At 40.6% G+C, this 16,807-nt stretch overlaps 2 protein-coding genes across 2 annotated transcripts; one reads left to right on the forward strand and one right to left on the reverse strand.

Moving 5' to 3' along the window:
* Positions 1–6: 6 nt before the first annotated feature.
* On the forward strand, positions 7–6,730 carry LOC139722212 (protein FAM151A-like). Its single transcript, XM_071633523.1, has 2 exons — positions 7–89; positions 3,841–6,730. Exons 1-2 carry the CDS (start codon positions 14–16, stop codon positions 5,160–5,162), a joined length of 1,398 nt encoding a protein of 465 aa, XP_071489624.1. The 5' UTR covers positions 7–13; the 3' UTR covers positions 5,163–6,730.
* Positions 6,731–14,711: 7,981 nt separating this feature from the next.
* LOC139722213 (uncharacterized) lies at positions 14,712–16,271 on the reverse strand. The gene has a single exon (XM_071633524.1). It carries the CDS (start codon positions 16,028–16,030, stop codon positions 15,491–15,493), a length of 540 nt encoding a protein of 179 aa, XP_071489625.1. The 5' UTR covers positions 16,031–16,271; the 3' UTR covers positions 14,712–15,490.
* Between the last annotated feature and the right edge of the window lie 536 nt (positions 16,272–16,807).

Here is a 16,807-nt window from a genome sequence, read left to right on the forward strand (position 1 = left end):
CTACTTCCTCTCCATGTACGTGGACGGGATGGAAGTCACGTGGTCCAGTGACGTCAACAGCAAGTCATCGCTATTCCAGGCTCTGCAAGGTGCACACACACTACATATTATACTTAATCCCCTCGGTACCAGCTATACGGAAATTTCATTTCTAAAGCACATGATATTCATACGTCTGGCCATAATGGGGTTAAGGTAAACAGTGTTGTCGGCTGAAATAATCTGATGAGGACCTTACCCAATGCGATCTTTGCCTAGTCCATTCAAGTTATTATTTTCTCCCTTTTCTTTTGGGGGTGGGGTTGATTTTGTTGTCATTGCTAACTGCTAACATTGCATGAAATTATGAGCCTCACTCTGCAGCTATTGTAAGTTTAGGACCTATGGTAGGCCCATAATACAAGGGCAAGTGTAATTTCGTTTCATATACATTTTAAAGGCATAATTTACCATAATATGCAAATGAAAGAAAAACCCAGCATTAGTGCTTTAAAAATTAATAGTTCTAACATGTGAGTTTAGGATATAAACAACCACTGTAAAATTTGAATTGGTAAAATCGATGTTAAGTATTGTTAAATATACAAAATGTGTACAATAGTTATAATAAAACTGTTTCCAGACTAAACCATCTACAGTTACGGTTTATTGAGAAAAATACAGATATCTCCTTGTATTTTTGGCTTTATCGCAAAAATTTCATATGATAGGATGTTTTGTGGTACAACACACCTACACATATGCATTAAATGTCATATCTTGAAAATTTTTGAAATCACTGTTCCCAAAGGTATATAAATAGGACCTTTAAGGCCCTACTTTGCCCACTTATATCAGACTCGTGAGTAACATGCGCGGCCTTCGGAAAGAGCGCACTATGTCATTATCATTCGTTCATTACTAGCACCGGTTCAATTAAACGCTGCCGACAGGTCCGTGTGCTCTGCACTCCTCGCATGACACGTCGCATTAAGGAACCATACCGCGTTACCATGGTGATATTTCGCAGTAATTCATCAATGGTGTCAGTTGCTACAATCCTTCATGCGTTCTACTCGAATGATAATCCATCCTGCAGGGGAACTAACTTTATCATTTGCGAAAAAAAAAATCCTTCCCCCTCCCCCTCCTCAGTGTTAATGCCAATCTAAAGAGTGACATATTCTATCCCTTGTTTTCACTAAGTTTTCTAATATATACAGTCAAACCTGTCCGTAGCGGCCTCCCAAAGGAGACGTACATTAAAAGTGGCCGTTGTAGACAGGTGGCCGCTATAGACAGGGCCGTTAACATGTTTTTTTTTTTCTTGGGGGAAACTGTGTTTAGTGGTTGCATACGGCAGGTGGTCGCTGTAGACGGTGGTCGCTATAGACAGGTTTGAATGTATTTCTGTGAAACCTCATGGATCTGCCATGATCTCGATCTGCGTTAAGACTCGGCTCCTCAATCAAGTTTGGTCCCGGCCTGTTCTCTTCGACATACTTGAACATAATATCATTCTATGCAAGTTCTATTCATTATGTTTTCTATAATTTTGTGGTATGTTTGCTAGACTGATAAATTTTACATGGACAAGATACTGTCTTATGATTTTTAAGTGAACTCTTTTTACCTGTTGGTGTCTATATCTCTACTTTCTCTATCTTCTTTTCCTTCTGCTTCTGCTCCTTCCTTTTGTTGAGGGAGTATGACTCATGTCATTAACATGAATGCATTTTCGACGGTCTTCTTAGCCTCAGTTAGGTCAAATTTTGAGAACTCAAGTTTTAGATGGACACTGGAGTAAAGAAAGACACGGTAGATCATACCCAGGCTATAGTCTGGTCGTAGGAGGTGTTCGTGGTCAGTGGCGTATCTAGGGGGGGGGGGGGGGCAAGGGGGGCACGTGCCCCGGGCGCCACTCCTTGGGGGCGCAAAAAACGAGAAAAAAAAGCGAAGAAAAGAAGAAAAAAAAAACGAAAACGAAGAAGAAGAAAAAAAAGAAAAAAGAAGAAGAAGAAGAAGAAAAAAACTCGCCCGGAAAGGGGGGGGGGAGGGAGAATGGTGGGGGGCAGAAAACCAAATCAAACAAGATAAAAACAAAACATGATGATGACGCGGACAAAATGACACAAGAATTCCATGTTCCGTAAGCTGAAATACAAAAATTTTCGGCGCGCTCGCTGCGCTCGCTCACCAAATATATATAAAAAAGAAGGTAAGAACAAAACTTGATGACGCGGACAAAATGACAATGTCTATTGTGTTCACACATGTCATTTAATATTTAGCAGGCAAAATGTTTCACTGAGCAGCGGCTGCAATTTCTTTCGTTCTGAAGCGATCGCCAATTGGATCAAAAGGCGCCAACGGTTTCGAACATACGGGGGGGGGGGGCGCAAAAATCCCCCAAATCAAACAAGATAAGAACAAAACGCAATGACGACGCGAAAATATACAAATTTCGGCTTCAGTTTGTTGGTATAAATCGTTATCTATAAGGTCGTCACTATATCTTGATTAGAATTGTAAGATTTAATAAGCAAAAAATGACAAAAATTCCATGTTTTGTAAGCTGAAATACAAAAATTTTCGGCTCTCTCGCTGCGCTCGCTCGCCAAAATTTATATATATATATATATATATATATATATATATATATAAAGAGAGATAAGAACAAAACGTGATGATGACGCAGAAATATACAAATTTCGGCTCACTCGCGCGCACTAATTTAGAGTATTTTTGTAAAGTCCTCAGTTTGTTGGTATAAATCGTTATCTATAAGGCCGTCACTATATCTTGATTGGAATTGTAAGATTTAATAAGCAAAAAATGACAAGAAATCCATGTTTTGTAAGCTGAAATACAAAAATTTTCGGCTCTCTCGCTGCGCTCGCTCGCCAAAATTTATATATATATGTATAAAAAAGAGAGATAAGAACAAAACGTGATGATGACGCAGAAATATACAAATTTCGGCTCACTCGCGCGCACTAATTTAGAGTATTTTTTTAAAGTCCTCAGTTTGTTGGTATAAATCGTTATCTATAAGGCCGTCACTATATCTTGATTAGAATTGTAAGATTTAATAAGCAAAAAATGACAAGAATTCCATGTTTTGTAAGCTGAAATACAAAAATTTTCGGCTCGCTCGCTTTTATATAAAAAAGAGAGATAAGAACTAAACGTGATGATGACGCAGAAATATACAAATTTGGGCTCACTCGCGCGCACTAATTTTGAGTATTTTTTTAAAGTCCTCAGTTTGTTGGTATAAATCGTTATCTATAAGGCCGTCACTATATCTTGATTAGAATTGTAAGATTTGATAAGCAAAAAATGGCAAGAATTCCATGTTTTGTAGGCTGAAATACAAAAATTTTCGGCTCGGTCGCTGCGCTCGCTCGCCAAAATTTATCAAAATTCGCTACATTTAAATCACCCTCAAAAGACCCCTTTTAAGTGCTTGAAAAAAGCATATCATGTAGACTTTGTTTGAAGTCCCTACCGGGATTGGGTTGGGGTTGAACACTTTTTCAGAAATTAGGGGCGCAATTTTCGCGCTTGCCCCGGGCGCCGTTTCCCCTAGATACGCCACTGTTCGTGGTACAGGAATGAAGGGAAGAGTATACAGTATACTCCTGTTATAACGAAGTCCTCGGGACAGGCCGATTTCTCTCGTTATATCCAAATTTTGTGATTAATGAACAGTATAGTGTATAATTTTTTTCGTTGTAACGAGGACGTCGTTATAACCGTGTTCGTTATAACAGGAGTGCACTATACATCAGCCAGTGCGTGGCGTCTAAACTTAAAGAAAGAATGTACAAATGAATGTTTCTCTTTCGTGTTTTCCAGACTACATGCTGATGATGGTGGAGGCAGAGGTACGTGTCTTCTGGTCAGATCCAAAGACCAGGAAAAATGGAACCGCGATGATAACGCCATCAGCGACCAAATCGGACGAAGATGGTCTTCCCTTGCAAAGATACCTTTACTACGTCGCGAGATACTCGAACAAAGGTGTCCAATTAAACTTTCCAGATGTGGAAAGCGTAAATGTAGCTCTGCCCATCTTAAAAGATATGAGAACGCAGTTGCATGCCCCGGTTTGGCTGCATGCAGATATTCTCCCGGGTCCAAATAGGGCTGACTTCCCTATCGATCCGGTCCAGTTTGTGACCGCGGTTCAGAACAATTTCGTCACCTCGACCCTCTCGCTGGGCTGGGCCACGGACTGGAGTCCTGACGCGCCTCAGATCCGATATTCGTGGTTCAACGTCATTGAGATGGCAAAAATTTGTGCTGGTATCCGACAACCGGTAACATTTGCTATCCGAGCCGTTTACGCGCTGAGATCAATGCGACAACTTCGGTTTCTTCTCAGTCTTGCCAGCCGGTTTACCGTAACCGTCTGGATGGATAAATATGATATCATGCCACTGCCGGATCTGGGTAATTTTCGGAGGAATATGGACCCAAAGAGGATTTTTTACAATTTGCCGAATAATTTTATGGAAAGTATCAAGAATGTGAACGGTCAGCAACCGCCACCTTTGGATTCGGATGGCGTGCAATGGAACCGGAACCTCTGGCAGCCGGTTTTAATGGACGACGTCTCGTTAGTGTTTCTCGGAGCAGAACAGCTTGTTTTGGAAGGAACCGGTAGTTGGATTGTATCGAAAGTTCCTTATCAAGCCGAGATGCAGTCCAAGGGAAGGATGGTTGTGGTCGAGGGAAAACTGCAATTTTTAAACCGCGATCCGACGGCGGTCGCAAAGAAAGAGGCGGCCCGGATCATCATCCGGTCCTCCGGGGTAAATCCCCCGGAGCCGAGTATGGTACAGGGTGTACAGCTTGTCGTGCGACCAGACGGCTTCATAGAGCTCTCCGAAATCAACATGAAGCACGCGCACATGTTTGACGTGCGGACGAGCGCGCATTTACCGCAGAGCGACTGCTACAACTTTAAGCTCGTGGACAAGGGCGAGGACTACCCGATCTACTGCGAGGTTAAAATGGTGAAATGCGAGTCAGATGAGGCTGATGTTGAGCCTCTTCTAGTATCGTTACATTTTAAGGCTCCCTATGAGCCTCAGACTCAGATGTTTTACGTCGTCGCCAACGCGGCTGGTGGTAAGCAGGCTCTCGTTATAGAGAATCTAGTGGTCTACTCTTGAAGCGAGCAACAAAGAGAAACTGTGTGACATGCAATAACTCGCCGACCTTACGACAGAGCATGGAAGTCAATTGTATCGTCTGTGTATTTTGATTAGGAGCCAGTACTATTTTGAACCGAAATGCTCGCATCCGTAACAGTACTAGCGTAATGGCTGGGGAGTCAGTGTTCGCTGCCAATTATTTTACCTTGAGATACGAGAAACAACGCCTTAAAACCGTGCTACTTTTCAAATTTTGGTCATTAATATTCTTGTGGATTGTTCTGTGGTAAATGTATGGCGTCGTCGTATGCAAACGCTGTGCTTGCTATGTTATGTGTGGCTGTGTATAGTCCTGCCGAATGCCATTCCAGAGACCCAATTTGATCTTCCCGAAGGGTGAAACCCCGGAGCGATCGAACTAGGTCAATAATTCGCAATATTTATTAGGGTATTGCAGTGTTGGCTTGTGAATTTAGCCTTCTGCAGACAATCAAGTCGGCAAGTGAATGTTTTAACTACTGAAATCACTCTCGTTCGTGGATTACTGAATAAAAGTTAAAGTGATGTTCCTCAGTAATTCCTGTATACGTACCCGTTTTGGTACCACTAGCAGAGTCGTATTTCACATGTCCAGCCATAAGCACGTTAATGCGCATGTGCAAATAACACAAAGTAATCTTTAAACGAGGTGCCAGGGTTCCACATATTCGTAGCCCAGCCTCTCGTCGCATTTGAGGGACGTGGCATACTTTTTTAATGTCCCGCTCGAGTTGTTTTCTTTACTTTTTTTACTTTGCTTTTTACATTTCACAGATAGTGTTATAATTTGCTTCAACCATCGAAATCAGTTTAACATAGGTGAAGCTTAGTTTGTTTTTGTCTTTATAATCTTGAAAATGGTAACATCCGTTTTCTAACAGCTTAGAAAACGAATTCTCTAGCTCAAAGAGATAACGGCACAATAAGAAATAAGAGTCTCTTTGTTCTTGCTTTCATTTTCTCGGCATTTTAGGCGTCTATACTGGCCGTTTTTTCAACAAATAGCTCAGTGATTCTAGTACATGTTGAAATTACATGCAACTGATTTCGCATCAGCAGAGATTTTGAATTCAGTTTGACAGTATTTTGCTTGTCTGTAGTTTATTACTCTGATATTTTTTTTGTCACGCTATGATAACGAAAAACGACAACAAAGAAATTATGAAAAACAGAATCTTGAATTCAAGCGTCCTCTCAATTATAACTATACGATCATTTTGATACCATGAATTACTTGTGTTTGATAGTGTATGTCTATCATGTTGAATGGTCGTTTACCGTCATGAATCAACGTGTTGTTTTTAATCTTCCAAGTCATTAGCGAGCTATAGATCTGCGACGCGAAACGCTTAAACGACGCTAGTAAGAATAAACACTGTGTTCTGCAGATGCGCGAGGCAGTTATTTCCATTGTTCAACCCGGGAGGCTGCGTCGTCTTAGCGTTCGCGTCGCAGCTTAATAGCTCGCTATTGTTATTGGTGCACGTCACGAGCTGGACACCCACGAGCCATACAGCCCACGAATTATACATCCCACGAGCCACACGGCCCACGACTTATACATCCCACGAGTCATGTAGCCCACGAGTTATACAGCCTATGAACTAGACACTCGAAATGAACAAGGCCCATGACCTCGACATGAAGTAAAATAGGCCCACGAGCTATACGGTCCACCAGCTCGACACTTAGACAAATAAGTCTTATGAGCTCGGCACTAGGTAAAAAAAAAGGCCCCCGAGTCCAACGTGACATCACGGGATTAATGTCGGTAATGTCGTTCTTGTTGGCCTCTTTTGCCTAGTGTCGAACTCGCGGGCTGAATGACTCGTGATGGGTGTCGAGCTCGTTGTATGATCCCATCGTATAAGTTGCCGAAGGTGGTCGTTGATTATGTGAATATCTTTGCCAAGCTGAGAGGCGTATCAATACCTCAGAATTTTACATAGCGTGTCTGTAGCTTACTCGAATAGTTCAGACTATAGCGATTTTGTACTGCTTAAGTACTTTCAAAAATATTGCTATTCACTCTGGTATTGCCTTTTATCTCAATTTATAAATTTAATTTATTGATTTAATTTTGTTGTGTGAGTTGTTAATAATCCTTTGTGTTTTGTCTTTATGTGTCAATCCTTTCGCTGTGGTCTGTTCTGGCGGCGGTCGCAGGAGTAGGGGGAACGAGAAACAATTGTGAATGGCTACAACATAGAATCCTGTCTCTGAATGAAACAAAGGATATAATGTCTGCTCAATTGGACACTTTACGCATGCGCACAACAAAGTAATGCGTTGTGTCAGATACACAGACACATATGTAGCAACAGACATACAGATAAGCAGCAGGGAGTTAGAAAGAGAATAAGTAATGAGTATAGCAGAGGAATATTCTGATAATTTTTGGACTTTGCATAGTAGACTAGAACTTGCACGACTTTACATTACGACAAGATAGATCCAGGGAGATTTTGGCGTCCGTCAGTAAGCAGCTGGTAAGTGAGAGCGAGATAGTGAGATAGTGAGAGAGGGAGAGTCGGGGGGGGGGGGGGGGGTGGAGAGGGAGAATGACAAGAGAGAGGGAGAGAGGAAGAAAGAAAGGCAGGGAGAAAGAATTATGTGTTTGTCTGTGTTGTGATACAGAGCGTTAAAGCGTTAAAGGGATTATATAGTTTTGGTTGAGATGGGTCTTTATGTTTCCAATTCTTTTATGAGATAATGACAGTCATAGTTAATATGAAAGAGCGTACGATTCTAAGATGAATTCAAAGTTTAATTGATGAAAAATTGGTGTTGAAATGGCTAAGACATTAAAAAATGAAGGGGTCCGTACATAAAAGGTGGAACCAACCTTTTATATGGACCACTTTGTTTTACTCTCCTCTTTTTTTAAAGTACCTCAGCCATTTCAAAACCGATTTTCATCAATACACTTTGAATGCCCCTTAGAATTATAATTATGCTCTTTCATTTCTATAAGTTGTTTCTAATTATCTCGCAAAAAACAACTGAAATTTGAACCCCATCTCAACCAAAACTATACCATCTCTTTAAGTGTGTATCTATCAGGTGCCTGACTCGCTTTCATTATCATACAAAAAGAGGAAATTACGGTTGAAAGCTAAGTGAGCTGCGGTGAGGTGTATAGCAAAGTTTGAACTGTGATCCATTCAGGGGATATGACTAACAGACTGAAGATTTCTTGTGGAGGAATCACGGTGTCTGTATAATTATGGGGTGCCAAGTGTCGCATGGTCTATTTCGTTACGAAATCAGTCATTTCATAACCAAATCAATGTACAAGTGTATTTCGTTACAAAATCAGCCATTTCGTTACCAAATCAATGTATTTCCTTACGAAATAATCATTTCGATACGAAATCTTGTCATTTCGTTACGAAATGGCTATTCCGTCGACGAAATAGACCATGGGACACTTGGCGACCCATACCTGTACACCGTGCTCTCCAGACCTCAACCGTACGTCTCTTCCGGGAACGAGATGTTAACCACCTTTCGGACATGGAAAAATTAACTTTCACTGACAAGGCAGGATTGCGGCTGAAAGAAGTTGACGATTATACACAAAATCTGGCCATTTTTCCCCCTCATTCATCGCAGCATGTCGCTGGGACAACGGTAATCATTTTGGGGCCTTCAGAGCAAGTATAGCCTTGCAATAACCAACAATTCCCGCGCTTTTCCTCTAACAATCAATCTGGACGACAGTTTTCGTTTGGTCTGATGTTTGAGTTTTCCAAGGGCCTGGGCCAGCTAGTTCTTAAATCTTAACTTTGTTATTACAGTGCATGTAAAATGGCCATGGTTCTTCACAGGGGCTTTCGGTGTTCTTTTAAAATGTAGGTCTAATAAGTTTTGTCTGTATACGTAGTCATTACATATCTGTTGCTCGGTCTTATTAACAGATGAAGCTTTTACCACCATTCACATTGCAAGCCTAGGGTCAGTTATAACAAGGAGGTTCAAGAGATGGAGTAACAACAGTATTATTCCCTTTGATCCCATGTTTGATGCCGCCACTAAGAAATATTTGAAGTATGTGCTAAACTGGAGCTGCCTCACAGATAGGAAGACAATTGACAAGTGCCTCATTGCATAATCACCAGCCACACTTTCTAAGGAAGATATGTCTTTGTGATGGTAATCACTTTTTGCTATCCCTTCTTATAAAAGGTAGGTGGTATAGACACGACGATGTGCGAATAGAAATTGCGCAAAAATGCTGAAATTAAGACGAAAATTACTCGACTGGGCATACCCGGGCACTAATCTGATATATCTATCAATAAAGAATTATATTTGAAGATTATTCCATGTTAGTTTTATTTGTCGGAATTAAGCGGAAAAGTGATAAAACCGGCTTTCCAGGATGGTACAGTTTTAAACATTTTTACATAATACAGCTCTGATTTACACTAATGCACAAATTTCTGTCCGGGATTGACTTTTGTTTTACATGCTTTATCATTAAGTGAAATGTCATTTCATTTAATAAATAAATAATTTAATAAATAAATAAGCAAAATATGGCCAATATTATGTTACCGTTCAAAATGAATATTCAGATTTCTCAGCAAGACGGCGGCTTCGAACATCGATCATCAAAGGCACAAATGCACCTGTGAAATTCTTTTGTACACCAATAGAAATCTGACAACTGTTTGAATAATTACAGATAGTTGGAACTCCATCTCTTAAACCTCCTTGGTTATAAACACTTATTCTGAAGTTTCTTGTTCGCTATCGCCAAAATTCTGCTAAGCAATGCGCTTCACCATGGTAGCACGCACAAAATGCACACACATACATTAGGCCTATGTATCCCGTTGTACATGTATGACACTACTGATTTGGAACACTAAAATCTATATTTATTTTAAGCCAGCCGTTAGCTGAGACATGTCATTTTGTTACAATTCCAAGGAAGTGCAGCACGGTTAAAACCATGGACAAAGACCATACTTTTGTATGGGCCGCTAAGTGTCGCATGGCCTGTTTCGTTACGAAATCAATCATTTCGTTACGAAATATTGTCATTTCGTCGACGGAATGGCTGATTTCGTAATGAAATACCATGCGACACATGGCGCCCCATACAAAACTAAGGTCTTTGTCCATGGTTTAAATCATGGACAAGATTGTACCACCTTCATGAATTCGGGCCAATGTGAGGGAGCAGGTGAATGATTGAAAAAAAAAACAGACTTAACGGGGGTGGGGGGGGGGGGGGGAGAGATATATTACCAAAGGATACATGGGATGTCCTCACCATGTAAATCTGTTGATGGGGCACAGGCCTTGACTTAACAGGTGTGACCGTGAGAGGGCGATCTTGGGTGTGTGCTGAATTTAGTGATTAGCACGTCAAGAACAACTTGACTTTGTGATAAATCCTTGTGTGTACAAATCGCATCATTTTACTTTATGACTCTAATTGTCCAATGTCTGCATATTTCAGTGATAGAAGTCATCAGTTTTTGAGCTACACTGACAACCACTTGACAATAGTCATTTATCCTAATTTGATGGTGTGCAATGACGATGCCACTTCTCTTACATTATTACTACATTATACTGCTACTACTGCTACTTCTACTACTACTACTACTACTACTACTACTACTACATGTACTACTACTGCTACAACTGCTGCTACTATAACTAAGTAATGATAATAGTAATCATCGTGACCATAATGATGATAATGATAATGATAATGATAATGATAATAATAATTATTATAATTATAATAATGAGCAAATGATAACATATGCACGAACCACAGAAAATTTCCGGAAAGTGACCAATTAAAAAGTAAGAAATCCTAAGGGATTGCAATCTCCAAACTGACAACAAGTTATCATCCAGCATAGGCGTCCTGATATCATCGTGGTAGAAAAGACTCGACAGATGTGCATGATCGTCGATGTCGGGGTACCGCGAGACAGCAGAGTTGCACGTAGCCGAGAAGGAGAAGAAAATGAGACAAAAGTACCATAACCTGGCCAGAGAACTTGGCCGCGTGTGGAATGATTATGAGAACGAAGGTGGTCCCTATTCCGGGTCCCTATTGAGGTCGGAGCACTCAGAATAATACCAAAGCAGCTATGACGTTACTTGGACGAATGTGGGTGTGCCCGACCCAAAACAAGTGCAAACGTTCCAAAATGCAGCATTGCTCAGCACGGCGAGAATCCTCAGAAAAGTACTAGAAGTCGACCGTTCCTGGATGGAGCTTAACGTCATATTGATCTCCAAGAGACATCTTGTGATGATATAGAGACAATAAAAAGGATGATAGTATATTGATAATAACAGTAACATAATTGCAATTTGCATGAAAAATGGAACGCCATTTTAGAGGCCAAAGGACCGACTTATTAGATCTTTAAAAGGGAAATCCAGTCGAAATGTAAGTTACTCTGATAAAAAAGAGTAAAATCTTACGAGTTTAACGGTAAAGATTTGACTGAAATCGGATGAAAAATAAAGATGTTATGACATTTGAAAGTTTTGCTAATTTCTGCAAAGCAGTTTTTTTTTTTACAGTGGATATGAATATGCAAATGAGTGAGCTAACTATGTCATACCCTCACAATTTTCCATTGATCGTGTAAAAAAAAAAATGACGAAAATTCAATGTTTCTGTCATTGAAGTCTGAAACATGATGTTATTCCTGTTTGGATAACTTCAGAATAGTGATCGGTTAGATATACGAAGATTTGAGCCTCGGGCATAATTGCGTTTGAATGAAAAACTTGAAATTTCGAAATTTTATGCACAAACTATTATGGCAAGTCGTGAGGGGATGACATGCTCACTTTTGCCATTTGCATATTCATATTGACCAATGTTGACCGTTTAAGCACTGTTTTCTGAAAAATTAGCGAAACTTCAAAATCTCGTAACTTCCTCATCTCAACCAATACTATACCATCCCTTGAAAACTGTAATTTCTCGATAAATGAATTAAACAAAGAAAGATGTTGTATTAAGAAAATTGTGAGGGTAAAGTTTCGATTTCGAATCGGACAAGGTCGCAACATCAAAAGATGGGTACGCACAAAATGAAGGATCAACAGAAAAATGTACACATCAAGCTCTTTTATTATCAAATCATACAAAAAACATCAGATTTACAAAACTTAGATTTTAAATGGCACTATTCAATATGCTAGAAAATCTAATATGATACAGGAGTTGATCAGCACATATCCTTCTTGAATGAAATACGTGTAGGTACCTACTATGAGTCAACATCCGCTTGTTTCGTTATACAAGTCTTCTTTATCTTCAACATAGAAATACAACATTGTATAAAAGGTAAACTTCTACTCGTGAAGGCAAAAGATAAGTTTTCGGGAGTGTTTTCATGCAGTCTAACCTAGGAACAGTGATATAGAAATGCGAGGGACCAGAAGAAAAAGGTATAATACATTGAGTGTGTATATCGGAACAAATTCAGTCATGATCAACATTGTCATTTTGACATGTACATGCTTTCTGCATGAGTAAAAGAAAGTATCTTCAGATAATTTGCTTTTATAAAAAAAAAAAAAAAAAACTAAAACAAATTTTGAAAATGTGGAACTTGGTCTTCTCAATTGAGTTCTTGTTTATTCTTTATTACTTTTTTTTTATTCGGGAAAGCTATTTAATTGAATTCTTGGTATGTGTTATTGATAACTCGTATTCAAAAAGCAGATCAACATGAGATACAATGTTTCTCTTTTTGAGTCGTCATTACCGTGACTACAGAATAAAAAATCAGCCTACGAGACTTGATACAACAATCATTATACCAATGTCAAAAAAGCTACTCTGTACTTTCTTTTTCATATACACACAAGTGTATTCTATCATTGTGTTTTGTAAGAATAACAACAAGAACAATAAAAAAAAGCTAGCATTACCACATATTTTTTTTTTCATTTAGTTCTCCTACTTATACGCAAAGATGTTCTTCTGCAGATCAGAATTTATCAGCGTTGCAGATTGCCATTGTCTGTTATCACGATTTCCTACACACTGAATACAACATGTAAAGAGACGAATATTTTCAAATTTTGGCAGCAGCCGTCATCCAATGAAAATTAAAGATAAGAAATGTGTACTACATAACCAGTTAATTTGCAACAATAAATCGCTTGCCATCATACAAAATATACAAGGTCAAAGTTCCATTGTGTCAGATTTCTGCACACTCCGCGCACTTTGCCAAGATTCTAGCATGCACGATAAAACAGCGGTTGAAGGCTTGTTTGGTGCCAGGTTAATCCCGAACATAAGAAACAATGATCAAGGTACGTTATTAGTCATAGAGAATACTCGCATGAAAGAAAAATCCATCTTTGTTTTTACACTCGAACAGATAGTCACTTTACTTCCACCAGACATTTAAAAACAGTAGGCCTATACCCATGACGCAACTCGACAAGTTTTAAGAAAAATGGCAGCTTACCAGTAAAATGTCTCTTCTGTCTCTCTTACACACATACGTACTTACGCGCACGCATACACACACACACACACACACACGCACACACACACACACACACACACACACACACACACACACTATCACACTATCTCACATACTTGATATTATATATCTCTCGATTTCTCTCTCACATTTTTTGTTAGACTGTGTGTCAGAACTGAATCAATCGAACTGAAAAAAAAACCAAACCTGTTAGGCAAGACTGTAGTGGTCCCAAATTCAGAGCATAACACTTACACAATTTCTATCAAAATGAACGCAAAAAGTGACGAATGATGCCACTTCAACTTTTCGGATTCCCCGCCTCCGCCGACCCATCTCCCCCCGCCCCCTCCCCCTTCTGCCGATTTCTTTTTTCCGGTTACGATTTTCGTTTATCCTCCACGCAGACTGCTGCGACGAAGTTCCAAGCAGACATTGGCAAATGAAAAGAGAGAAAGAGAGAAATGTACATGAGCAACACACAGCATCGACAAAATGCAGAGATACAGGCTGACAGATATGGCGCAGCTGGCAGAATCTTAGTCATATTGTCTCTGAATATTGCACGGTTTAATTCATTCATCAACGCTGGATCAGGCGCTTCTGTCATCGAGGAACCTTAAATCTTCGCTGACTATACTATATCAATGTGATTCACTTCTTGAAAGCCCGCATTATTAAGCGCAAACGCCTCTCCTCACGACTGCATGCATGTTCTCCCCTTGAATGCTGTCACTCGTTCTGTTTCGGAAGGCAGATTAAAAAACACGTAATATCCAGGGGCCCACGGAAAATAGCAAGCAAGACACAAACAATATCAACAACGACAAACAGACGCAGCCAAACTTGCAGTCTGCGGAAAGCTTGCTGTTCCAACATGCTCTGTGCTGTTTTGCCTCTCCTTGAAATGTCTACCCCTGTTAGCATGGGTAGCATAGTTAGAGAGGCGATTTTTATTGGCTGAGCATCACTGTATGTTTGTCTTTCCCTTCCTTTTGTTTTAATGCGTATTGCATGTTTTTTTCTCTCTCTCAAATTGCATAAATGCATATAAGTACAATCATTAGGCACATTTCTTCCATTGGAAGAAAATGGATCACACACTTAACCTTAGCAAAATACACGAATGCACGAGAATGCCGAATGTCACCCACACTTCCACTAATGAAACTTATCAATTATCATTAAACTTATCAATTATCATTATTGGATTATTAACAACAGTGTGATTTCGAGATCAATCACGGTCTTGACAGAAAGGAAGGAAAATGATTTAAAATCAACGTAACCCAGTCAGTCTGAACGTCATTATTGGATTATTGTTAAGACATCAGCTAGATCAACAGTTGCGATGATTTTAATTATGTTTCCATCTTCATTCTTTGACTTGATCTTGCATCTACAGATTATCGTTGACATAATCAAAATTAATTATAATCATTCCTGTAAACAAGGCCTACATACGTAATGGGCGTCATTCCAATTTCACATTAGCTATTCCAGTTTCTAATTGTTTAAAAACCGTCGTTTTCAGGGGAAGACATTGCCCCTGTCTCCCTCAGAACTTAATTCGTCATCCTTTGGGATCACTTGCCTTCCCGTCTTCACACAAAAGTAGACTCAAAACATTGCTCGGATTGCATTGATAAACTTTAAAAAAGACAAAAAGGGGACAAAAGTCCACGAGACTGCCTCAACAATTAGTGATGAACATTCTTTGTCACTCAACTGGAGAACAATCAACACAACTTCGGTCACACAAGGCACAATGTTTTCTCAGCCTTCGTCCCTTCCTTTGTTCAGGGAACCTCACTCTAAAATGAGCTTATCCCGATCGCACTCTGTCGGGTCCAGATTAAAGGCGAATTGCTTGTGATTACTTAGATCGACGTCGATCATTGTGATGTCGGGTATCGTCGTACTGAAATTCTGGCACTCGACTTCGTCGCCGTCCTCGACCAGACGGAGCTTGTTCTTCTTGCTCTTCTTCAGCCTCGAGGACGGCTTGTGCATCGACGGCGGTCGCAACGGTGGCGAAGGGGCAAAGTGCGAGCCGTTGACACTGGCATCCGATGTCGGGTTCGACGACGGGATCGTAAGGTCGATCTTGCGCACGCTCAGCCCGTCGCCCGCCGGCATGAAACGCGGCATGGTCGGCGACTCCGGGGCGGCTGGATTGGAGATGACCTCGACTCTCTGCACGTCCTTCAGGATGATGCGAGGGTCCACGTGCTTCGGCACCTTACGCCTCGGCCATTTACAAATACATATCGCCACAACGGTCAGGATGAGCACAAGGAAAACGAAAACGGGGATGAACCAAATCCATGGAGTTTTTGTGAGGATCATCTTTGATGGCGATGGAAACGACGTCGGTGCAAGGTAAGAAGTCGATGGCGACTGGGATTACAGGGCAGGGACAGCCGTTGGCGCCATGATCAAGCGAAGCGTCACACGCACCATACAGTTGTGGAGATTGAGAGAGTGGCGTTCCCGTCGGCTGACTTGAACTCCTCGTATGATTTACGAGCTATTTCCGGCTGAACTTCGAAGTCTTCCGAAAGGACCGTAGAGCCATCATTTCAATTAATCACCTGTGAAGAAAAGAAGGGAAACAATATACATAGATATCCAGTGTCTGGGTACACGGTACTGCAATATGTGGCCTCAGTATAACTTCAATCAAGTAATCGGGGGCAGCCAGACACAGTCAGTTCGTTTACAAGCGTATCGGTTGTGTATAGCAGGGAGGTGAATGAGCTCACCTCCCTGTGTACAGTGATCTAATGCATAAGGCACTGCTGAAACAGACATCGCATGAAGTCACTCCGTCCCAGGGGCGGACGCATGCTCGGATTCTCACAGACAGGAACAATCTCACAGTGTAATTATGCCAAAACGTTATAATATTGTATAGTATAGCACACTGTTGCATGCTGGGAAGGTGTTGGGACAACTTCCGTAAAGGGGAACAAACCGAGGTCAAACACGCGCCATGCCCCAATCTATGCCGTCTTAAAAAAAAAAACGCAACCGGGAGAGTCTTTAAACCTATAGCGCATGCTCAGATCCAATGAGTGTCTATATTATATCAAACACTATTATTTTCTTAGAACTATCCAGAGC

This window comes from Diadema antillarum, unplaced genomic scaffold, assembly GCF_040938485.1.
Source record: "Diadema antillarum isolate AM-2024a unplaced genomic scaffold, OU_Dant_1.0 scf00000161, whole genome shotgun sequence".
NCBI lineage: Eukaryota > Metazoa > Echinodermata > Echinoidea > Diadematoida > Diadematidae > Diadema > Diadema antillarum.